At 36.7% G+C, this 25,762-nt stretch overlaps 1 protein-coding gene and 1 non-coding gene across 2 annotated transcripts in view; both read left to right on the plus strand.

The window, feature by feature from the left end:
* Nucleotides 1-25,762, plus strand: part of CCDC158 (coiled-coil domain containing 158) — a 68,698-nt gene that overhangs the window by 20,164 nt on the left and 22,772 nt on the right. The window contains exons 8-16 of the mRNA XM_090268096.1: nucleotides 2,489-2,604; nucleotides 4,408-4,605; nucleotides 5,740-6,222; nucleotides 10,103-10,292; nucleotides 12,084-12,236; nucleotides 16,628-16,740; nucleotides 18,656-18,814; nucleotides 22,879-22,971; nucleotides 23,793-23,918. Coding sequence (XP_090124222.1) covers nucleotides 2,489-2,604; nucleotides 4,408-4,605; nucleotides 5,740-6,222; nucleotides 10,103-10,292; nucleotides 12,084-12,236; nucleotides 16,628-16,740; nucleotides 18,656-18,814; nucleotides 22,879-22,971; nucleotides 23,793-23,918 — 1,631 coding nt within the window. The remainder of the gene's footprint in view (nucleotides 1-2,488; nucleotides 2,605-4,407; nucleotides 4,606-5,739; nucleotides 6,223-10,102; nucleotides 10,293-12,083; nucleotides 12,237-16,627; nucleotides 16,741-18,655; nucleotides 18,815-22,878; nucleotides 22,972-23,792; nucleotides 23,919-25,762) is intronic.
* Nucleotides 12,882-12,988, plus strand: LOC150019933 (U6 spliceosomal RNA). Its single transcript, XR_016509402.1, has one exon. It is a non-coding gene; the product is annotated as a U6 spliceosomal RNA (small nuclear RNA).

Raw genomic sequence — 25,762 nt, forward strand, 5'->3', positions numbered from 1 at the left:
CAGTACTTATTTGTCCACTGATTTGAGCCAAAAAGATTCATAGGTGGTGAAAGGGAAAACCAGTGCTGCTATTTAAAAAGAAAAAGAAAAAAAAAAAACCTTTAGTACATCTCAGATGTCAGTATTTATTATGGACATTTTAAAAGACTTTCCTTTATAGTGTTTTTTACAGCTGTTTGTATCAGCTCAGCTGCTACTTCCATGGTTTTCCCTTTCACTCTCCATTTATCTTTCTGATTAATCGATTAATATAAATATTTTTTACTCTAAAAAGTGAAAGGTAAAAGCAGAGCTATAGCAGTTGAGTCAGTACTGACAACTACAAAACAAACGTTCCTGCAGGGGTCTGGAGGGACTTCTGAAACTTAGACAGAAAGATAAGACTTGGCTCTTTTTCTTTTTAATTTTTAAAATTTGGTGTCATAGATTTTACCATGAAGTTTGATTTTATCAAACGGTCATCTAGAATTTTTCAGAAAATGAAAACAGACATAAAATAGCAAGTCTTACTTTAAGCTTTCAAGGCCATTTGCAAATGCTTTTGCTCACTGGGAGAAATGGTTTTATGCCAGGCTAGCTAGAATGGAAAATTTTTTTTTAGTCATATGAGTAACTTTTCACATCAAAAGTGTTCTTATTAAATTTATAGCTCAAAATATGATCATATTTTATTTCCAAAGATAGGTGAAAATACAGAATTTCAGCTTTATTAATACTGTTCTTCTCATGTAAAAAATAAGTACTTAGAAGCAGAATAGAAAAGAATTCGAAAAATCATCAAGTATCTTTTCAAATTATAGTTTAAAAAAAAATTGAGACTCAAAGAGGCTATGTGACAGAACCTGGATCAAAACTTAAGATGTTTGACTCTTAGCCTGATCATATTCTCTCTCTGATCGCATTGTCTCCCCAAAGTAAAAGTCAGTGGTTCTTCCCTAAGCATTCCTAGTGTCTTTACTAAGTGTGTGCTGACAGTCTTTCCCAGTAACAACAGAGCTGAAGAGATTACATAAACCGATATTATTCATTCATTTTCCTTTGGAAGCTATTTGTGCTACAGAGGTCGAGTTGTTGTGGGACTTCTTCCTACGTATGTCCCCTAAGGAACACAAGGGTGAAAGTACTTTATAAGATTATTAGAATCTATGAACTCATTGCTCTCAGTAACCTAATGTTTTATGTATATATCTAATTCTTGTGAAATATTTTTTTATATGTAACATACAATCAGTCAAAACAAAGTCAGTCTTAAAATATATCTAATGTAAATATTAAAATTTGTATTCCAATCCCTGTAGGCTATGATACTACTCTGTAGGTAAATGTGAAACTATTTGATAGCCCTATATTAGTATTTTCTTAAGTCTTATGTATATGTATCAATAGGGAGATATATACAACTTCTTGTATTCATATTTATTTATCAAAGACATAATTGCTTTATGTGTGTGTATAATATGATTAATAAGCATGTGTAGAATTAATAAATGAAGATCTTAAATGAACTTAGTCTAGATAAAAATAGTCATCAAGAAAAAGTCTTGCTCGTATATTCTTTAAGAAGGTTTAATCACAGTTCATCATTCAAACTGATCAGTAAGTTTTATTCTTGACATAGAAGTTTTGGGAGCTTGTAGAATAGATGCCTTAGATGTAAGAAGGAATATGCAGTATTAGTGCAGATATGAAAGATGTCTTATTACTAGAAAGTAGATGATGAAATAGCGTTGTAGGTATCAAATTAAAGGTCAGATAACTTACATAACACTAGCAACCTATTCTCATAGTTTAATATCTCAGTATCTAAATTATTAATTTCTGTGGCTCAGCTAAAATCTAAACCAAATTTCCCTCCTCTGAGATCTTAACCTCTTAGCCTACACTGCACCTACAGTGATGGGCCTTCCTACACGTCAAAGAAATGCATCATCACACCAGTCAAATAGCTGCCCCCTTTGTGAGGAAAAAGTACACCTATAACAACCCTTTAAAATTGGTGCTTATCCCATTTTATAAAGAAAAATGAGGATTGGAATATATAACATGTATATAAATATATTAATATATTTATATAATATATGAAGTCACCTGTTCAAAATAAAGTGACTGTAATGACTAACTAAAAACTTGTTGCCATTCTCTTTTATAGTCAAAGACTTTTATTAAGGAAATCCTGATATTCTGAAACAAAATAGTTCTAAGTATAATACATTTCATTTGTGTAGGCTCTGCAGAATGTATTTATGCTACATCAAGCTTCCTGAAATACCAAATTATAGAACACATATTCACAGAAACCACATCTTGAATATTTCACTTGGTTAAGTTCTACATAGATCAATCTTAAATTTAGGAAACTTTACAAGATACATCACAATAAAGTTTTATTTTTGCCCCCCAAATAATATTTATTTTGCAAAGACTATTTTATTTTATATTACCCACTGACATAGTCAGACTATTTGATTTGTGCTTCCCTTTTAGATAGAAGAGCTGGAGAAGCAGCTAGTTCTTGCCAACTCAGAGCTCACTGAAGCACGGACAGAACGTGACCAGTTCAGTCAGGAATCTGGAAATTTGGACGATCAACTGCAAAAGCTGTTGGTAAGGTTATGATCAAAATATGAATGACGTTAATTCTGGGAGGTTTTTCACCAAAATATTTCACAAAACTAGTTTCATTTATAAAATTATAAATTTTACAAAATTATTTGTACATACATATACAATAGCATGTCCTAGACATCATTCAAGTTTTGCATATGAAATATAATAGTCTATACACTACCTATGTTTTCTCTTAAGTGGAACTGTTATGGCTTAAAAGTTAGGTGAAGCCAATCTTCAAAGAGCCATAGTCTTTCAACTAGAGAATATATTCTCCTAAATCGAAGTAATGTTGAGTGTTCATTTCAAAGAAAAATGACATTTAAAACACATATAAATTATGTATATAGAAAATTGGAATGGAAATTTAGGTTAAAATTTTTTTTAAAGAAAGAAAATAGGATTCTGATTATTGTAAAACCAGCCTCTGTCCTCTATTACAGGTACTGAAGGCTGAGACATCTAGGAAAAGGAAATGTTTGGTGCCCCTTTGTGTCATATCAGTGGTACCGTAGAATAGATTTCTCTCTCACTAGCAAGCCCTATTCTAGGACGTAGTGCTCTCTGCTGGTGGTGCCATTCTTGGTAGGCTGACGAGGGGCTTGAGAGCATGGCCGAAGGTAGAGCTGGCAGCCATGTGTGCGAAGCTCCGGACTTGGGGATAATCTTTCACTTCTTTCCCTCCTATTGCGTGTTTCCCAATGTCTTCATATCTAATTTGAAAATCTTGGAGATTAAATATTTGAAAGATCCTAAAATCCATCCCCTCCTTTTCATTTTTGCCACCACTATCTCCTTCATCCCAAAGCTCCTCATGCCATCTGGAACATGGCAACGAATGTCTCCTTACTGGGGCTCCTCACTCCAGTTTCTCCCCTCTTAAGTGCAGCCTAGAAGGGCTGCCATCGTCATCCTTCTGAAACACAGCTCTAATTGGGTCGCTCTTTGACTCAAAAATTACTTTCCCCCTAAAGTACGATTCTCTGCCTTTCAAAACTGTTCATGATCTGGCCCCAGTTAACCTTTTCTATCTCATCCCTACATATACCCAGTGCTGCAAGCGAACTACATGTGCCCTTTTCCAGTCCCTTCTTCCCAACCTCTGCATCTCCAGATTGTTCTCAAGGTCCAATGAAAGTGCCTTCTTGAATCCCCTTAGTGATTTCTCTCTGTTAGCTCTTAGCTCTGTTTCTAATGAAAAACCACTTCCAGTTATTTGTGTCTGTCTTATCTTTTTCTTTGGATGATAAGTCCTTTAAGATCTTTGGGTCTTTGTTTTTCCTACTCTATTGAGTTTTTCCTAACAGTAGATATGCACTACAGTATGTCGTTTTTTTAGTAACTGAAGAGGGTGGTAATTCTATTCACTGTCCAACTGCTACTCTAATCTCAGTACCAGACAATATTCTGCATTTCTGAATCAGTAAACCAAATTACTATTGCTATTCCTTCAACCTTTTGAGCATTTCTTTTCATAGGAGCACAGTTGATATGAAACATGATACCTTTGTTAGAAAACTCAAACCTTAAAAATTGATGCCTTTAAAAAACTGTATTTTCCTTTTCATTATGTGTTATTTAGGGTCCAGTCCATTGAGACTTACTTGTAATGCTAAAAGTTACAACCAAGCAAAATGTTAACTTACTTTTCCAGAAAATGTTCTTAATTAAGCCATTAAAAGGGAATCAAATTCCATAATCAAAGTTTTCTCAAATCACATAAAAACTACAAAGATGATATAAGGAGCATAGTTTTAATTATTGAATACAAAGCAGGGGAACATTCCTCACTTCTTGCAGGCTGACCTACATAAGAGAGAGACGGAGCTGAGTCTGGAGAAGGAGCAGAATAAGCGTCTGTGGGACAGGGACACCGGCAACAGCATCACCATTGATCACCTGCGGCGGGAGCTCGATGACAGGAACATGGAGGTGCAGCACCTGGAAGCCCTCCTCAAGGCCATGAAGAGCGAGTGTCAGGGCCAGATGGAGAGGCAGGTCAGGCGGGACATGCACAGCTCCCCCAAATTGTCTCTTGCGGGTGGAGAGGGGGAAGGTATTTTATATCTTATTGGTTAAGCTTTTTAGAAAAAATAAAATAACATATATGGGCCTAAAACAGCTCTAAAATGGAGCTGTGAATTCTATGAACAAGTTATAAAAACCTGTTATTTCAATATCTTTGACCACTTATTAAACTTCAACTTAAGCTTTTCCTCATTTTTGTACATTGTTGACTAATGAAACTCCAACCCAGTAGCCTTTTCATTTTTACCTAGAAATTAGTACCCTAGTAAATTGCTTATTTCAGAAAAGCATCAAACCATAGGGAGATCTTAGGAACAGTGGGATTGAAGGTTCCTAAGAATTGTTTCTTTGATTTGGATTTTAATTTTCCCCAAACAGGTTGAGACTGATCCATACATAGGGATAGGTGGGTGTGCTCCATTTCAGTGCACCAGTAAGGAAATGTGTCCCTTCAGCACTGGAAGGACATGGTTCCGTTGCCCCTTACTGCCAGAGACATAAAAAGCATCCTACAAAAAGAGGAAGCTTCCCAAGTATGAAAGCAAACCAGAGGGATCAGTCTTGGCTTAGACCAGGCAAAGCCATTTCTCTCTTCTCTGTTTCAACCTGGGAAGGAAGAAAGTGAAAGAAACAATTGAAATTTAGAATCTTACTCTTCTTCTAACAAGGACCAGAGAATGTGAATGTATGTTGAATAAAAGCCGTTACTCACTTGTCCCAAAGAGGTAGAATTAAGGAGCAGATTGGAGGGAAATGGAGGAAGGATGCTTATCTACAATCCTTCCACACTTCCCCCTATTGACAGTTTTATCTTAACTTAAATTGGTACAGAAAATATCCTCAGAGGAATTTTCCTAAGATCCCTGCCCTAGAAAAACATTTGGGAGGAGCGTTATTATTTAATTAAGGCCTCTTCACCTTGGCCTAATTAACACGTCAGTCTGTTGTCTATATAGAACTCTGACAGCAAAACAATTTGAATTGTTCTAAGTAGATATTATCTGACAGATTACTTCATGTTTTTGAGCTAACTTGTTATATCTCTTGAGGTTGCCTCTACCTATCAGCTCAAATCCATGAAATTCTTTTTTCTTCAACCGACAGATGGCAGCAATTCAAGGAAAGAATGAAAGCCTGGAAAAAGTGTCCTCCTTGACTGCTCAGCTTGAATCCACCAAAGAGATGCTCCGCAAAGTAGTAGAAGAGTTGACAGCCAAGAAAATGACCTTGGAGAGCTCAGAGAGGACTGTATTGGACTTGAAAGCTTCCCTCCAGGAAAAGGAGCGAGCCATCGAGGCCACCAATGCAGAGATCACAAAGCTCCGTGCCCGGGTAGACTTGAAATTACAGGAGCTGCAGCACCTGAAAAATGAAGGGGATCACTTGAGAAACATGCAGACAGAATGTGATGCCCTCAAGCTACAGATGGCTGAAAAGGATAAGGTGATCGAGATTTTGCGACAACAGATTGAAAACATGACACAGTTGGTGGGCCAGCATGGACGGACTGCTGGTGCTATGCAAGTAGAAAAAGCTCAGCTTGAGAAAGAGATTAACGATAGGAGACTGGAAATACAGGAATTTAAGGTCTGTAGAGCTCTGTGTGTGTGTGTGTGTGTGTGTGTGTGTGTGTGGTTTAGTTTCTGAAATACCTTTTCCCCTTGAATAAGGACAACCGAACTTACTTACAAGGGGTTTTGCAAAGATGATCTGTGGACACTGAAATTGTTTGAAAGTATTTGTGTCCATGTGTATATGAAGTTTTTATAAGAAAGAATCTGTACTTTCATGAGGTTCCTGAAGGAGTGAACCAACAATGGTTCAGAACTACCCATACAAAGAGAAAAAGTCAGAAAATTCACAGCTGCTTCATGAAGCCTTTCCTGACCCCACAGTTTGAAGCTTTTTTCTCCCTTTTCAGACAGACCTAAATTTGAACACATCTCTCACCACTCAATAACTGAAAAACACTGGACTGGTTGTTGAATCTTGGCTTCGATATCTGTAAAACAAAACAAAAACATAATCTTTTTGAGTTACTCGAGGTTTAAATGAGAAATTTTATATTATGCACTTAGTTTAGTTCCTGGCCTGTAAAAGATGTTTAGAAAATATTAGCTCCCTTCCCCCTTTCCATTATCCATCTAAATCTTATCTCAATTTATTTATACCCATTATAACCTGGATCACATTCTATATTGCATTGTGTGTGTGTTTAAATAACTGCATCTCCTCTTCTCTGTAAGACTGCAGACTTCTTCAAGCAGGGTGCACATCTTGTTCATCTTCGTACCCCTGCCCCACGTCTTTGTGTCTTTCACCCAGCAAATGCTCAGTAAATAGTTATCAAAATTTAAAACTGTTGAATGGAATTTTTAAAAATGTGGTTTCCTAAGCTTTATGTCACTTGTATTTCTTCCTTGGTAGCTAAAAGGAGACAAACCACATACAATTTTTTTTTCAGTGTTATTGAGGTGTAATTGACATATAGCACTGTATAAGTTTAAGGTCTACAACATAATGATTTGACTTACATGTATTTTGTGCAATGATTATCACAATAAATTTAGTTAACATTTTTTCATTTAATAAAAATACAAAAGAAAAGAAAAGAAACAATGTTTTTCTCCTTGTGCTGAGAACTTTTAGGATCTATTCTCTTAGCAACTTTCAAATATACAATACAGCAGTGCACATTATATCCCCAGTACTAATTTATCTTATAACTGAACGTTTATACCTTTGGGCCACGTTTACCCACTTCTGCCCCTCATCCTTTGCCTCTGATGACCATAGATCACTCATAAACTTCAAAAGCCTGAGTTTCCTCATTCTGAAAACAGGGCCAACTATAGATTATTACCTGTCTTATAGAGATATACAAGTTTATTAAAGAAAAAGCTAAAATTTTCTAGTGTTAAATTTTTACCTAATTATATCATAAGAATTTTTTAAATGGCAAATTCACCACGAAAGAGACTTTTAAAAGCATCCTACTGGCCAACCCTTACAATAAAAACTTTAAAATAGATTAGAGGAGAAAAGATGATTGTTCCACCTTTTTATTAAAGAAAAGAGATGGATTTCTGATATTGTTAATAGTGCAAACAAATGGAAGGATCCTATTGAGTCTTATGCTGTAAAAAATAAATCAATTTAATTTTCACAGAAACTTTATGAGATGGGTATATTATTATCCCATTTTACAGATGAGGAAACTGAGACATGGAGACTTCTTTTTATTGTTTATGCTGTTACAGTTGTTCCCGCTTTCTCTTCCTCTTCCCACTCCACTCAGCTCCACCCTCTCCCTTCCTCAAGCCAGTCCCCATAATATTGTCCATGTTTGTGGGTTGTGCATAAATGTTCTTTGGTTAATCCCTTCACAATCTTTCATCCCATCCCTACCACCTCCTTTCTGGTAGCTGTCAGTTTGTTTTATGTATTTAAGCTTCTGTTACTATTTTATTCATTAGTTTATTGTATTCATTGGATTCTACATATAAGGGAGATCATGTGGTATCTTTTTTTAAACTGGCTGGCTTAATTTACTTAGCATAATTTTCTCCAGGTCCATCCATACTGTTGCAAAATGTAGGAGTTTCTTCCTTTTTTTACTGTTGCATAATATTCCATTGTGTAAATGTACCACAGCTTTTATATCCACTCATCTACTGATGGGCATTGAGGCTATTTCCAAATCTTGGCTATTGTAAATAGCGCTGCTATGAACTTAGGGGTGCATATGTTTTTTTGTATTGGTGTTTTGGGATCCTTGAGGTATATTTTCAGAAGTGGAAATGCTGGGTCAAAGGGGAGTTCCATTTTTAATTCTTTAAGGATATTCCATATTGTCTTCCACAATGGCTGCACCAGAATGCATTCCCACCACATCCTCTCCAAAACTTGTTGTCTATTGATTTATTGATGGTAGCCATTCTGGCAAGTGTAAGGTGATATCTCATTGAGGTTTTAATTTTCATTTTTCTGATGATTAGTGATGTTGAGCCTTTTTTCACTTGTTTCCAGCCCTCCGTTTGTCCTTTTTGGAGAAGTGTCTATTCAGGTCTGTTGCCCATTTCTTAAGTGGGTTGTTTGTCTTCCTGGCATTGAGTTGTATTGGTTCTTTGTATACTTTGGAGATTAAACCCCTGTCAGATGCATCCATCATTGGTGAAAATGTTGTCCTATACAGTCGGTTCTCTATTAGTCTTGCTGATGTTTTCTTTAGCTATACAGGAGATTTTTTATTTGATGTAGTCCCATTTATTTATTTTTTGATTTGTTTCCTGTGCCTTAGGAGTATATCAGTAAAAATATTTTTACATTGAATATTTGAGATTTTACTACCTATGTTTTCTTCTAGGATTTTTATGGTTTTGTGACTTACATTTAAGTCTTTTATCCATTTTGAATTTATTTTTGTATGTGATCTAAGTTGGTGCATGTACCAGTCCAGTTTTCCCAACACCATTTATTGACGAGATTCTTTGCTCCATTGTATGCTCTTGCCACCATTATCAAATATCAATTGCTCATACAGACATGTGAGACATGGAGACTTTAAATAACTTGCCTCTGAGTGATACTACTTTGGGATTGGATTTTAGGCAGTATATGAGTGAATATACAGAGATATCATGGGCTTGGTTCCAGACCACCACAGTGAAGGATCACAATGAAGCTAGTTATAATCTTTTTGCTGATGGAGGGCCTTGTCTTCAATTTGTAAAAAAACACAACATCTGTGAAGCACAATAAAGCAAAGTGCAATAAAATGAGGTATGTCTGATTATATTTAAGGCTAATAGGCCTTAATTTGAGGAGATAATCTGATGGCAATAAACATAAGTTTAAAAACAAAAATTTAAGTGTAGGCACAGAAAAAAATACACCTGTGCTTTTATATCTGTACCTATATCAGTATTTGGAGAAATATACACCAAACAGTAAAAATTCTTTTGGAAAAATAATTTTTTTTTTCAAATGACATTTGTTTGGGAGCATCTAATCTGGCTCTGTCCACTTGAAATATAATGTGAACCCTGTATATAATTTAAAAATTTCTAGTATACACATAAAAAGAATTGGGTAAAATTAATAACAGTTTATTTAACTCAATATATCCAAAATATGCAATCAATATAACAAATTGAGGTATTCTACATTTTTTAATGTAAAGTTTTCAAAATCTGATATATTAACACTTATAGCACATTTCCACTTAAATTAGCCACATTTCAAATACATAATCACATGTGGCTAATGGCACAACTATATACTGAATTGATGTGTAAGATTAAAAGAAAGGTAAAATATTGCTTTTGTTCTCCCACTTAATATCCTGGGAAATAGTGAAAAGACATTTATATAGATATAGATAGGATATTAAGACAACATGTTATAATTATATATGTATGTGTTTCTTATTTCTTACTCTACCCATGGTATTTATCACTATATTTAGATCTTAAAAGATAAAAAAGATGCGAAGATACGAGAGCTCGAGGCCAGAGTGAGTGACCTGGAGCTGGAAAAGGTGAAGCTAGTGAACGCAGGCTCTGAACGGCTCCGCGCAGTGAAGGACATCAAACAGGAGAGGGATCAGTTGTTAAGTGAGGTGAAAACCAGTAGGAATGAGTTAAACGTCCTTACAGGTATGTTACTTCAGTTCAGGTTCTGCTAAAAAAACAAAAACAAAAAACAAAAAAAATAACAATATAGCTCTATCAATGAAGTCCAATGGAGATACTAAGAATAGTTCCTCATCCCAGGTTACAAATATGGATTAATTATGCTGCCCTAGTGGAGCTATTTCATCACCTGATGCTGCTTCTCCTTGAAGAACTTTCCTATCTTGTACTTATTTACTGTTCAGTTTAGTCAGCCCTCAGGGTCCATGAAATTCTTTCCTGAATTTCCAAGAAGGTGAGGGAATTAGAAAACTTAGTTCTTTGAGTCAAGCACCTTGATTAGAGCTTTAATTATGAAGCAACATGTGTAAACACGCAAATTTCTTGAAAGGAAAAAGTCAAGGCCTTAAATTTAAAAACGAAACACTTATTGTTTACAATTAGTATGGTACAGGCATCATTTGCATCTCAGATACAGAGATAGTGGTTCCTGAGCATTTACTAAGCCAGATACTGAGATAAGCCCTAGAAACACAACAGTGAGGCTCCCAGGTGGTTGGTAGCTGGACTAGAGAGAATGGGCCACAGTCCAGCGGATGAGGCACAGTGGACGTGTGCCGAGCGCAGAAGTAGGAGAGGGTAGAGAATCAGCCTCCTACAGGAGGTGTTGTCTGTACTGGGTTTGAAGTAGGAAAAGGAATTTGGCAGGTGAAAAAGAGGTGGAAGGGCTATCCAATCAGAGAGAACATTATAGGCAAAACCATGAAGGCATGAAATAACATAATGTGACCTCAGAAGTTTTGCTGGAGTAGAAGTGTGAAGGAATGAGGACTAAGAAATGAGGCAGAGTAGACACAGAGCCAGACAATGTGGAACCAGCAAAAGATACTAAGTAAGAGCTTGTTGGCATCAAATTTATATTTTAGGAGAACAGTGTCAGCAAGTAAACAGAGAAAGGCAGGACTAAAGGGACAGAGACCAACCAGTTAAAGAGGATTTTGCAGGGTCCTGGGGAAATATGATGAGAACTTGAACTAAGACAGTGGCAGTTAGAATGAGAGGAGAAGGAAGAATTCAGAATTTTTTGGAGATTGAATCAACAGTAGTGATTGGAGGGGTCATGTATGGGTTTCAGGTTTTAAGTTTGAGTTTTTGGGAAAACAATGATACCAACAACTGAGAGAGGGAAATGGGAAGGTGAGGCAGGTTTGAGGGCAAGAGGGTGAGATGCAATCAGTATAAGATAGTTGATTTGGGTGCCACTAAGGTTTCCATATGGAACTGTCTGGACAGACAGAGATCTAAGCAAAGAATTCTTGGATCTGTCTGTTTCCTGTATATGTAAGTCTATCATATATAAATATAAATAGATAGTTGAGTGTGTGTGTATTCTTGTATATGAATGGTGAATGCATGCCAGGTATTTTGATAGTTACTGGACATAAAAAGTTAAATAAGACACATGACAGTTTCAGGTTACTTATTGTGTCATGGAGGTCTATTTACCTATAGGTGGTGGTTAAAGCTATTATAATGGATATGATAACCCAAGAAAAAGGTTTAAGATGAAATAAATGTGAATCAATTACACAGATTAGAAAAAAAGCAATATTGGAGGATCCACCCAACTAGATTTAAAGAGTCAGATCCCTGGAAATGTATATATACATACATCTGATTTCTGTAACAAATGACAATGTAACTAAATAAAGTCTCTTCCAGCTCTAAAATTTTGTGATCATTAATTACAAATAGAATATACTTCATAACAATGGGATAGAAAAATTAACTATTATCTGTTATCATGTTGTACAGAAGACTATGAAGTCTTAAAAAGGAATTTCCGAAACAAAAGTGAAGAAATGGAAACTACTACAAATAAGCTGAAAATGCAACTAAATTCTGCGCAGTCTGAACTAGAACAAACAAGAAATACATTAAAGTCAATGGAAGGATCTGATGGTCACGGTATGCGTTATTTGATTTTTTATTTTTAATTCCATTGGTCTAGTTTTATTAAAGCACAAACCTGAATAATTGCCCACTATCTCTTCACAGTGCCATGTGATATGAGAGAGATACAGCAATAGGTATCTATGATAGGTGTTATACAGCAGTAGTTCTGCTAGGGTTCTTTTGTTTTTAGTTTTTGGGGCTTTTTGGAGGTGGGGGAATAGCCATGTGCTTAATTTTATCCCTCGAGTATCTGAATTTTCTTTCCCTGTAGTTATTTCAACAGACTTCCATATCTGTAAATTCCAATTGATTATTTTTAAGGATATGTTGATATAAATACAAGTTACTGATAATTTTCGTTTAACCCCTTATTTTTCACGTGTTCATTATCTAATTATCTAACTGGCTAATTGTCAGTTCCTGGGAAGGAGGCCTGGGAATTGAACTGCTAGAATCACGGGTCTCCTTCCACCACTTAGACCGGCTTTCTTTTTACCTTCTGCCCATATTAACTCAGAGAGAGAAAGTTGGTTATTTACTGTTTTCATAATTCATGTTTTTGGTATAGCTGTATTAGCTAACTATAAGAATAAATATCTAAGTAAAGTCTATAGTGTTCCATTTCTAAATATTTTTAAGGTCAAAAGATTTATTTTTGTGCTTGCTTCAGCAGCACATATACTAAAATTGGAACAACATAGAGAAGATTATCATGACACCTGCACAAAGATGACATGCAAATTTTTGAATTGTTCCATATCTTATGTGGTTCTCAGAGGTTCAGCTCTTTCTCTGCTGGTTTACACCAAGACAATGGTAGGGTTTGGAGAGGTCACTCAAGAGGCCCATTTGGGGTCTGTCCCCTTCCCACAGACAGAGTCCCTTCCTCATTGCCCTCCAGGGATCTCCACAACTGCAGCAGTCACATTACAATTATTAAATCAACTAGATAATCTTGTATATGCATTCAAATGCTTATTTTTGTTGATTAAAATGATCTGAAAATATAGAAGATTATATAAAAAAATTACCTTTAAAGGCGAACCATGATCTACATAATCAGACCAGAATTCTTCAGAATGGTGAACAAATGATGTCAGACTTTTTATCTATTAATATGTCAATGTACTCGTCGTCGTCGGCAGCCGTCCGTCTCGAGAGACGATGGTGTAGCTTCTTAAGTGTCTATCTGCACCGCCGAGAATGGCTGTGCAGTCCGACACGGGAGTGACACGGCATCTGTCTCCTCCCGTGTTGAATTGACATCTTGCGATGACGCTGGAGTGTCCTCTCCAGTGGAGCTGAAGCTACAGAGCCTGGGCAGGGTGATATGGAGGGTCTGCTGTTGCCCATGCAGCAGAACCCCCCTCTCTTCGCAGCTGAAGGATCCAAGGGAAAGACGGAGTCGATACAGCTTGGCTTCAGGTGCGCCGCAGGAGTTGCCGGTGTTGACTACAACGTCAAACCGCCTTAGGGACTCCGGCTCCGGATTTTCTGTCGGGGTTTACTCCCTTAGCCTTTCCCCAGAAGAGGTATGCCGCAAGGCAGCGGAGGTTTTTTGGAGTCAGAGTTTTCCTTCTCTGATGTACCCTGACTGGAAGATCGAACCAGCGACACTTAGCTCGCAGGCCGACGCTCAATCCACTGAGCTAAACCAGCCAGGGCCATGTCAATGTACTATGCTTCTGTTAACCTCATTTTTGACAGTTTAGCTATAGGAATTATATCTTGTTAGCAAGTTTGTTTTTAAAGAATGGTTCTTTTCTTTTTTCTTTTTAACTTCAAAGCTATAATTGGACCTGATTCAAAGCAGAAGCATTTTCAAAACTCTTTCCTCAGCTGACTTTGAATTTCCAAGCAAGGAAGAGCTTTGTATATAATTACAATGGCCTACCATGTCTTAAGTATTTAGTGGCTATTACATGTACAGAATATTCTCATTCTGTCACCAGTTATATTAAAATAATCTCATATATGCTTATGCTGCCAATTTAACAATGGAAAGAATAGTGAATTTCAAGCACATGATAGTAAGCATGAGAATAAAAATTGAGGGGACTTCCGGCCAAGATGGAGGCTTAGACGGACACGCTCGGTCTCCCTCTACAACTAGAGAGGAATACAAGTACTTCAAAACAAAAGATAACTAGAAATTCCAGAAAATAAAACTACACGGAAGCCCACGTACAAAGCTATAAACCAGCAGCGCCCTTTGGGCAGGTAAGAAGAGCGAAAGGGGGCGGAGCTGTTTGCGGTAGCACCAGGGACAGCGGCAGGGAGAGCAGTCTCAGCTGCAGTCTAACCCCGGCAGCTTGCGACCCCGACACTCAGAAAAGCAACCACCACATTGTCCGGAACAGCGAGGCTCAGAGGGCGGGAGGACGGATCCCAGTCTCCTAGCAGAATAACTGTGGGAATCCATCTTGGACCCCCGCTCCCACACAAAGCGCCACAGCGCTGCGAAATAGGTTGCGGGTAGCCACTGGTTGCTAGGCAGTGACGACAAAGTGCCACAGCGCGGCAAGAAAGGTTGGTGGACCACCGCCGGTCGCTGGGTTGTGATGACAAAGGGCCACAGAGCAGTGAAAAAGGTTGCGAATCGCTGCTGGTCGCTGGGTTGTGACGAGTACACAGGCACTGCCCCCTATAGCCAGCCCAAGAAAGCAAAACACATCTGTCAAAATGAGGCAGACAACTATAGAAATCCCGGTGGCGCAGCTCACCAGGCAACAGATGAAGAACCTGACAGATGAACAAATAAGAAACCTGTCAGAGGCTCAGTTCAGGGCCATTGTTATCAGGTGGCTTACAGAATTAACAAAAGATCTGGAAAAAGATGAGAAAGAATTGAAAAACACTCATACTGAAAGGAACAAAACCTCATACCAGACAGATGGTGAGGAAATAAAATCCAGAGTTCATATCAACAAACCAGAACATAGAGAAGGAGCAAACAGTCAACCAGTGCAGAGAGAGGAAACGGGAAGCAAGGATGAGAGGATCAGAAACCTCTGGGACAGCTGTAAGAGATCGAATATACGGATCATAGGATTGCCAGAGGGTGAAGAAAAAGAACTAGAAATTGAAAAATTAAGTGAAAATATAATAAAGCAGAACTTCCCAAACTTGGGGAAGGAAATAGACTTACAGGTCCAGGAAGCACAGAGAGTTCCAAAACAACTGGACCCTGGGAGAACCACTCCAAGACACATTATAATCAAAATGTCAAAAGTTAAAGATAAAGAGAGAATCTTAAAAGCAGCAAGAGAGAAGAAAAGAATCATGTACAAAGGGGTCCCAATTAGACTTATCAGCTGACTTCTCAAGGGAGACCCTGCAGGCAAGAAGGGACTGGCAAGAAATATTCAAAGCAATGAAAATCCAAAACCTACAACCACGAATACTTTATCCAGCGAAGCTGTCATTCAGAATAGAAGGGCAGAGAAAGTGTTTCCAGGACAAAATAAAACTGAAAGAGTTCATTAGATCCAAACCACTGTTATATGAGATGTTAAAAGGACTGGTTTAGAAAAAGGAGGATCAAAACTATGAACACTAAAATGAAAACTGCATCACAAGAAACAACAACAGAAGCTAGGGAATTGAAACAAAGGCAAACTAAACAGGCAATGAGAGTGGAAAAAGAACTATAGGTATGGGAAACATACTGGGGGGAGGTCAGCAGGGAAGGGGAAGGGGGAGAGGGAGGGTGATTGTATAGGAATTAAGAAACATCGTAGGAGGGAATGGAATAGACAGAGGTTGAGAAGAACTATATGTACAACCAATGGACATGGACTAAAGGGAGGACAAGGGGAGGGAGGGGTCCACTGGATGGAAGGGAGCAGAGGGAAGGGAAATTGGAACAAATGTAACACTGTAATCAATAAAACACATTTAAAAAAATTAAAAAAAAAATTGAATGGTTTGTGATATCACTGGAATCTTTTAAAAGATCACTAATAGTAGATGTTTTACATGGTATTTTAAGTACCAGTCTCTAAAAAAATTATGTTACTAAAAATACTATATACATCATTTATTGTATGACTGTATATTTTATGTATATATTTGCTCTATCTTTAAGTATGAATTTGGTCATTATTATTTATTACCATTAGAGATATGGCAAATTACAACGTTCAATGATATTAATTCCAGTATCAAGGAAATCACAAAGCATTATCTCATATATACATGTATATTTTTAGCTCAAAACCCCCACGTAATTGCTGAAAATTGTTATATTCCAATATTGTGAGATCCAAAGGCCTTTTTTTGTGGTCACTCACTTGAAACTCCAGGTGCCTTGGAGAATCTTACTTGTCACCTCATAGTGCTTAACCAGCACATTATAGTAACCTCTTAAAAACTAAGGCACAGTTTACTTTCTTTTTTTCCAGCTATGAAAGTGGCAATGGGGATGCAAAAACAAATCACAGCTAAAAGAGGTCAGATAGATGCCCTCCAGAGCAAGATACAATTTTTGGAAGAGGCAATGACAAATGCAAATAAGGTAAGTCCGTGTCCTCAGGCTAGGGGAAGCCAGTATGTTCACTCATTAATACGCAACGAAACAGAGTAAGACAGAGCAGAGATTAAAAAGTACAATGAAGGAACAAAGTTGTGTCTGACCAAGAAAATGAGGATAAAGTTCCTGAAGGAACATTTGAGCAGGATCTCAGAAGAACTAGTTAAATACGGGATGGATAAAAAGACATTCCTGAGAGAATCAGGGAGTGACTACATACAAAGCAGTTTTGCTATCATGTGACATGTGTTCTTAAAATTACTGTACTATACAAAATTGTGCAATAAAAACCGCAGGGCTTATGGAAACAATGGGATGAGGAGTACCTCACCAACAAATTTCACCAGTGACACACACAAAAATAGAAACCTAATAAAAATGGTGGCATAGTTCATACATGTTCAATGGTTCAGAAATACATAAATACTAAAATAGGTCCCCTTAGCTTAAAAAGCACCAGAAGTTTCCTTGTGGAAGTGTGCGTCCAAGGGTAGCAGCTTGTGAGTCACTAAAAAGGGTTAGAAAGGAGGTTTAACATCAGGTGTGCTTGGATGTGGCTCATAACACAAGGCAAACTGAGGTAGTGGATAGTTGTTTGAACAGTGCATGTATGTTTGCTTTTTGTATTTTCCTTTGCAGCTTTGTTAGCTGGGTGCACTTTCTCATAAGTGAAACTTCACGTAAGTAAATGTGACATTTGTGTTATGCTCAAATGTTTCCTGACAATATCATACTTGGGAAAAAATTTTGCATTTTTAACAGAAGAGTTAGAACTAACTATAAGGGAGGTGAGAACATAAAGAGCCTAAGTAGAAAATATGATAATAAATGTAATTCAAGCAGTTGCTTCCTCCATATCCAAAATGAGCTGCTGAAATACTTTTTTTAGAATGAGGCCAAATATTAACAAATATATATACATTTCTTTGTTCTTTACCATTTTTTCTTCCCTCCTCTTTTCTTATCCTGAGTCTTTTCTTTCTCCATCTGTTATTGGCCTATTTGTAATCTAAAGTGGTGCTTACACTCATCCTCCCTGAGGGTACTTAGAGTGTTAAGAAGTACTGCCTGACCTGCTCAAGGAAAGTGGCCATCAAAGATGAATGACAGTCCCTTCAAAAGGAAAGGAGGCAGCTTGTAAAATGAATCCCCTTTTCTTTCTGAAACCTTCTCTGCCTCACTAATCAGAAAAGGAAAAATTATTTGCATCCAAAATATGTATTACAGTGGTGATACCATCTAACTCGTGTACATTAAACATTTCCTATATGAAAAAAAAATTTTTTTAATACAGACTCAATAAGTTGAGTTCTGTGTTTTAACTTGACTAATATGTATTTCTTTTTGTCCACCTATTCCATGATGTTTTTTAAAGGAATGAACTAATTTTAATGAAATTTTCTTGAGTACCAAAGACTCCATATCAGTGAGCTCATTCTCATTACTGGACCATAAATGACTTGAGGGTAGGAAATATGTGTTCCATTTCTTTTTATGTCATTTGTGAAATGACTATTCAAACTTGAACTAAAATAAAAACCAATAAAGCTTTCAAATAAATGCATCCTCTTTATATCTCTTCTGTCATTTTAAACAAGTTTCGGTAAAATTTGGTGTATGATTACTTAATCTCAAATCACCATATACTGTTTCTTTTTATGGCAACATAATTATTACATATTTTGTGAATTTTTATCAAGGATTTATTAAGCCTAGAAAAAAATAATACTAGTATTGATAAATGAGAGAGTACATGGTAACATAATTCTAGCAGCTCCCAACTCTAACTCAGAAGCAATTAAATGGCATATGAATTAAACTATAGTTCAGATCTTTATATAAAAGTTTTATATTTTCATCAGCATATTATTTCTGATGTTTCTCTCCTTTATAATTGTAGGAAAAGCATTTTCTGAAAGAAGAAAAGAATAAATTAAGCCAGGAATTGAGTACTGTTGTAACAGAGAAAAGCAAGATGGCTGGAGAACTAGAAGTCCTGCAATCTCAGGAACGTCGTTTGAAAGAAAAGATTGCAAATATGGAAGTTGCTCTTGATAAGGTAGTTATTAACTAAATACACAAAGTGGTCATCTACTAAATAGCTATTAACTGAGTAGAATTGTTCTGAATAAAAGCTCCCTGTTGATAGGACCCAAATCTATGCTATAGTCCAATCACCTAGCACACTGAAAAAACATATCCTATAGAGAAGACTCTTCTGAGCTTTAAGAATAAAGTTATAGAGTGACTTGGTGATCCCATCCAGAGACACATTTGAGGGGGCAATGCATCAATCACAAATTACATTTCATGTACAAGCTAAATTGACATTCAAGAACAAGGTTCCTTGCCTTCAAATTCAAGTTGGTGGAATAGAAAGATCTTGAGCTCACCTCTTCTCCTTGACACCAAAACTACAACTGCATATAGAACAGCTATCTCTGAGAATGACCTGAAGGCTAGCAGAACAGATTTTCTACATTTACGGATGTAAAGAAAAAGCCACATTGAAACGGATAGAAGGGTAGAGACGAAATCTAGTCAGGACCTACCCTACCCTCCACTCCCCATGTGGTGTCTCACAAGTGGGAGGGATATCACAACTGCAGAGGTTATCCCCAAAGAGCAAGAGGTCCAAGCCCTAGCCTGGGGGACCTGCACCAGGAAGAGAATCCCCATAACATCTGTCTTTGCAAATGAGCAGGGCTTATATCTAGGAGAGCCAGAAGGCTGTAGGAAATCCAGGTTGAACTCTTTCTGAGTCCCAGCACAGAGGCAGCAGTTTTAAAAGCATGTAGGTCACATGTGAAGATGATACATTTTCTAATTTTAGGTTGTGTGCTGGAGGGACAGAGATCTGTAGGAACTTTCTCCTGAGTCACAGGGGCTTACAGGCACCATTTCCCCCCTTTCTTTAACCTAGCTGGTCTGACACAGGCAGGCACTATTTCTGACACTTTCCATTAGCCTTGCTAACACTTTACCCCACCCTGGTGTTTTCCTGAGGACCCACCCAGGCTAGCACCCATCTAAAGTGACTCCTGCTGTGCTACTCCCAGTAGGTGGCCTCAGTCAGCATTAGCACACATCAGTGTGTCTGCAACAGCATGGCTGAACCTTGTAGGCAACACACCAAAGGCTTGCCCTGCATACAAGTGAGCCCACAACAGTTGCGGCCAGGCCTCACAACCAGCAGGCTAGGGACCAGCATCACCTGCCAGTGTGTCCACAGAAGTTGTGGCCCAGCCACAACAGGAGGCCTCACTAGTCCACCCTCTGGAGCACCTGGCTCTGTTGATGGGGGATTCTACCACTAGGTCTCACAGGACCCCTTCTAAATAAGGCTATTTTTTCAAGACCAGGAGATGTAGCTGACCTACCTAATACATAGAAACAAACAGGCAAAATGAGAAAAAGAATATGTTAACAACAATGAAACAGGACTAAAAAAAAAAAAGAAAAAAGAACTAAATGAAACTGAGGTAAACTATCTACTAAAGAAAGAATTCAAAGTAATAGTGATAAAGTTGCTCGTCATACTCTGCAGACAAGTGAATAAATACAGTGAGAACTTCAACAAAGAGAAAAAAATTATTTAAAAAGGACATAACCGAACTAAAGAATATTACAACTGAAATAAAAAATACACTGGAGAGAATCAACAACAGATCAGATGATGCATAAAAATGGATCATCAGTCAGGAAGACGAGATAGTTAAAGTCACCCAGTTGGAAGATTTTTTTTTTTAATGTTAAAAAGAATGAGGATAGCATAAGGGACTTTTGGGACAACATCGAGTCGTAGGGGTACCAGAAGGACACAAGAGAGGAAGGGACAGAAAACCTATTTGAAGAAATAATGGCTGAAAATGTCCCTAACCTAGCAAAGAAAATAGACATCCAAGACCAGGAAGCACAGAGAGTCCCAAACAAGATGAACCCAAAGAAACCCATCCCAAGACACATTATATTAAATTGTTAAAAGTTAAGATAAAGAGAGAATCTTAAAAGCAGCAGGAGAAAAACAACTAGTTACATACAAGGGGATGCCCATAAGACTCTCAGCTGACTTTCAAACAGAAACTTGCAGGCCAGAAGAGAGTGACAGAATATATTCAACAGGATGAAAGTGAAAAACATACACCAAGAATACTCTACCCAGCAAGGTTATCATTCAGATTTGAAGGTGAGATCAAGAATTTTCCAGACAAGCAAAAACCAAAGGAGTTCATCACTACTAATCTGGCACTACAAGAAATGTTAAAGGGAATTAATTATTCAAGTAGAAAAAAAGCCAAAACTAGAAATAAGAAAATATATTAAAGAAAAGAAATCTTACTAGTAAAACCAAACATAGTAAAGATAGACCAACCACTTATAAATCTAATATAAAAAACATTAAAATGGCAATAAGTATGTGCCCATCAATGATTACTTGAAATGTAAAATGACAAAGTGTTCCATTGAAAAAACACAATGTGACTGAATGGATTAAAAAACAAGAGCCTTACATATGCTACCTACATGAGACTCCAGATTGCAAGGCACACACAGACTGAAAGTAAAGGGATGGAAAAAGATATTTCATGAAAAAAAAAAGCTGGGGTAGCAATACTTACATCAGGCAAAATAGACTTTAAAACAAAAGCTATAAGAAGAGACAAAGAAGGACTCAGCAATTCCACTTCTAGGCACTTATCTGAAGAAAACGAAACACTAATTCATAAAGATATATTCACCCCTATGCTCACTGCAGCATTATTTACAATAACCAAGATATGGAAGCAGCTTAGGTGTTTATCAATAGATCAGTGGATAAAGAAGTGGATATATATGTGTGTGTATAAAAAGACACACTGGAATATTACTCAGCCATGAAAAAGAATGAAATCCTGCCATTTACGACAGCATGGAGAGACCGAGAGGGTATTATGCTAAGAGAATAAGTAAGAGAAAGACAAATACGGTACCACTTTACTTATGTGTGGAATCTAAAGAACTAAACAAATGAACAAACAAAACAAACAGACTCATAGATACAAAAAAACAAAATTCTAGGGCCAAAGGGTTGGGTGATGGGGGTGTGGGCAAAAAGGTGAAGGTACAAACTCATAACATAAATAAGTCATGGGATATAAAGTACAGCATGGGGAATACAGACAACAATATCATGATAACTTTGTATAGTGACATATGGCTAGTGAACTTTTGTGATGATTACTTTGTAAGGTATATAGATGTGAAATCTCACTATGTTGTATACCTTAAACTAATATAATATTGCATGTCAACTATACATAAATAAAAAGAGCTTTACATTCCATAAAAAAATAGAATACAGCTATAATGTGTACTTTTTACAAAATTATCTTTTTCAGGCTAACAGAGTCAGAGGAGAGGTAAGATATAAAATGTAAGATGCTCCTGGTGTCTTTAGTTAACTGTATAAATAAAAATGTCTCCAATCTAACCACCAGGAATTACTTGAACACTAGGTAGAAGATAATCTGTTAATAATATTAATAAAATGATAAAGTAATGCTAATATCCGGCACTTTGTGAGGTCCAGAAGATGAAGGTAGAAAACACAGCTTAAAGAATGAGAAGGATCAATGACACTATATTTGTCATTGCCATTTATTATGGAGAACTATAATAACTTTCCAGTCACCTGAAAACTCTGGGTGGCTAAAAATGTACCCAAACTGGTTCTTGATTCTTAAGAAATCAGAGCCTTTGTGGTTAGATAAAATGATCTATGATCTTTTTTATCTATGCCAACTTTGATCTTAAAACATGATGTACTGACTGAATGAATTTTACTTGTGGTTATTTTCATATAAATTTTTTACATTGCTAAAGCTATTTACTCATTTTATCCTTAGTGCATTCATTCTTTTGAGTACACTCCACATACTAAATGCTATATAGATGCTGAGGATACAGAGGATAAAGACATGGCCCCCAGTTGTTCTCTATTAACTGGATAAAATAGATAAAAAAGATAAATACAGTGTGCTAAGAGTTGGGAAGTTTCCTTGAAGAGATGGCAACTCTCCATTTATAGGTTAATAAAATAAAATTGTATAAAATGGAAGATAAACCATATGTGGTTGTTTGTAGGCATCTTTGCAGTTTGCAGAATGTCAAGATATAATACAACGTCAGGAACAAGAATCTGTGCGCCTAAAACTTCAACACACTTTGTATGTAAAAGTAAGGTCTTTTTGTTTTTCATTATAAATAGTAGTATAAGCAAAATAATGCCTTTATTTGATATACTTATATCTTTTTATTACCTTAGATACATACAAGTGTATTTTCCATAGTATCTGATACTAACAGTTATAAAATCTGTACAAATCTTGTTACATGCTATACGTACCCTTTTCATATATAGTAACAAATTAAAGCACCATGCTTGATGTTAAGTTCATAATAAGCAGGAGAAACAGAAGAGTGCCTGCCTTGACAATACCTGATGGAAGAGTTTGCATATAGAAGGGTCAAGCAGGTGCAGAGGCCCAGGTGTTTTGCCTCTTTGGAGCATGGCAAAAAGGATGTAATCTACATGCCAAACACATGTGTTCTTTAAAAACAGTACACTTCCCACTGAAATGTATGTCTGTTTTCCAAGTATATTTTGAAGTTGCAGACATACTTTCAAGTCTCAGCAATGGACCCTTTCACAGCTAGAGCACTCCTGTTGTGGAAGATCTTTCTCAGTAGTAGGCCAGCACTAGTGTGGAGTCTTTGCCAAAGGTTAGGAACCAGTGTAGTGGCACATCATGCTGGGTGTGGCTTGCTACCTGGAATACTTTTATCAATCAGACATGTGAAGGCAGCTTTTCAAGCACATGCTTAGTCTTCAAAGAGTAGGCACTAGAATCATCTTGCTTAATGCAGTACTTTGGTTTATAACTTTGTAGAAGTTCCACATGTGAGACTAAAATGATGCTTGCAAAAATACATTTTTATTTCATAATACAGATTGTAGGTTGACAGTTACTTTTGCTCACATCTGTGTTGTTTTCCAGGAACTTCAGGGCCCTGGATACACCTCAAATACTTCTGTGAAACCACGCCTTCTGCAGTCATCATCTGCTGCCCGTTGTCACTCTATCGTACCGTCTTCCCAGTCTACAGCCAGCTTCCTGTCTCATGTAAGGGACTGGTCCTACAGTCCATGATACAAATAACATAATACATAAAGAATTTTAAATTGAGAAGAAATTTATTTTTAAAATGTATCTATAGTTATGACATTTTTAATTACTAGATTTTGATTTATATAGACCAGATGAATGAAATATTAAGTGGCATTAATGTTAGCAATGATTTTTAAAGTAAATTTTTTAATTGCCTTATGTTCAATTCTTTCCATCCCAAGCATTTCCAGACTACAAAGCAAGTGCTGAGATCGCTAAAATAAACATCACTTCAGATATCAATGGCAAATTAGTGGTATATTTAGTACTCTACCAATATGAAAATGATTTGCCATGTGTTGTTTCTTCATGAACTATATGTGAACTTACTTATAATCATAAAATGTTTTATTCCTTTAGTTAAAGTATTAGGAACTTAAGAAATATTTTAGTATAATTTTGTATACTTTTAAATCTTAGGAAAAAAAATATGTCCAATGTAAAATTTAGATATATTTCTTCTTAAAAAATATATTTATGGCCCTGACCAGGTGGCTCAGTTGGTTGGAGCATCATCCCATACACCCTAAAGATTGCAGGTTCAATTCCTGGTCAGGGTACATACCTAGATTGAGGGTTCAATCCCCTGTCAAGGGGAATATAGGAGTCAACTGATCAATGTTTCTCTATCACATTGTTATACATTTATTTCCCTTGCTAGTGTGGCTCGGTTGGTTGGAGTATCATCCTGTAGCCCAAAAGTTTACGCGTTCGATTATCCTTCGGGACACATACCCAGGTTGTGGGTTCAATCCCCTGTCAAGGCACATACAAGAAGGCAACCAAGTGATGTTTCTCTCTCACATTGATGTCAGTGCCTCTCTCTCTCTCTTCCTCTCTCTCTCTCACTCTCTCTCTCTCTCCCCCCTCTCCTTTCCTCTCTCTTTTTAGATGAAAAAATGTCCTTGGGTGAGTAATATTCCGTAATATATATGAACCACATCTTCTTTAGCCAATTGAAAGACACTTGGTGGTCTCCATGTCTTGGCTGCCATGAATAATGCTGCAATGAACATAGGGGTGCATATATCTTTACAAATAAATGTTTTCAAGTTTTTCAGATAGATATGTAGAAGAGAGATTACTGGGTCATATGGTAATTCTATTCTTAATTTTTTGAGAAACCACCATACTGTTTTCCATAGTGGCAATACCAGTTTATATGCCCACCAGCAGTAAACAAGGGTTCCTTTTTCTCCACAACTTCTCCAATACTTGTTATTACCTATCTTATTGATAATGCCATTCTAATAGGTGTGAGGTGGTATCTCATTGTAGTTTTGATTTGCATTTCCCTAATAGCTAGTGAAGTTGAACATCTTTTCATATCTCTATCGGCCAATTGTATATCTTCTTGGGAGAGGTCTGTTCAGATTCTTTGCCCATTTTTTAATTGAATTGTTTGTTTGTTTAATGTTGAGTTGTATGAGTTCTTTTTATTTTGGTTCTTAACCTCTTGTTGGAGCTGTTGTTTACTATTTTCTAATTTTAAAAAGTGCATTTTGCTTGTATTATAAATCAAAATATGTCCCGTATAAATTAAATAGTAGAGTATTAAAAATGAGTCAATAAAAGTATTACAAGATGTACAAAGGAAAGATTGATAATTTTGACTAAATAAAGCTAAATCGCAAAACCCCAATGAACAAAATTTTAAAAGTAGTCAGAAACTAGAAAAATATTTCTAATAAATAAAGTGTTACCATCTATAATATATATAGTTTTTACATACCCAGATGGAGGTAGCATACACTCTAAAAGAAAAGTGTGTGAAAAATATAGCTACAAAATTCACAAAT

This window comes from Furipterus horrens, unplaced genomic scaffold, assembly GCF_987537825.1.
Source record: "Furipterus horrens unplaced genomic scaffold, mFurHor1.1.pri manual_scaffold_2, whole genome shotgun sequence".
Lineage (NCBI taxonomy): Eukaryota > Metazoa > Chordata > Mammalia > Chiroptera > Furipteridae > Furipterus > Furipterus horrens.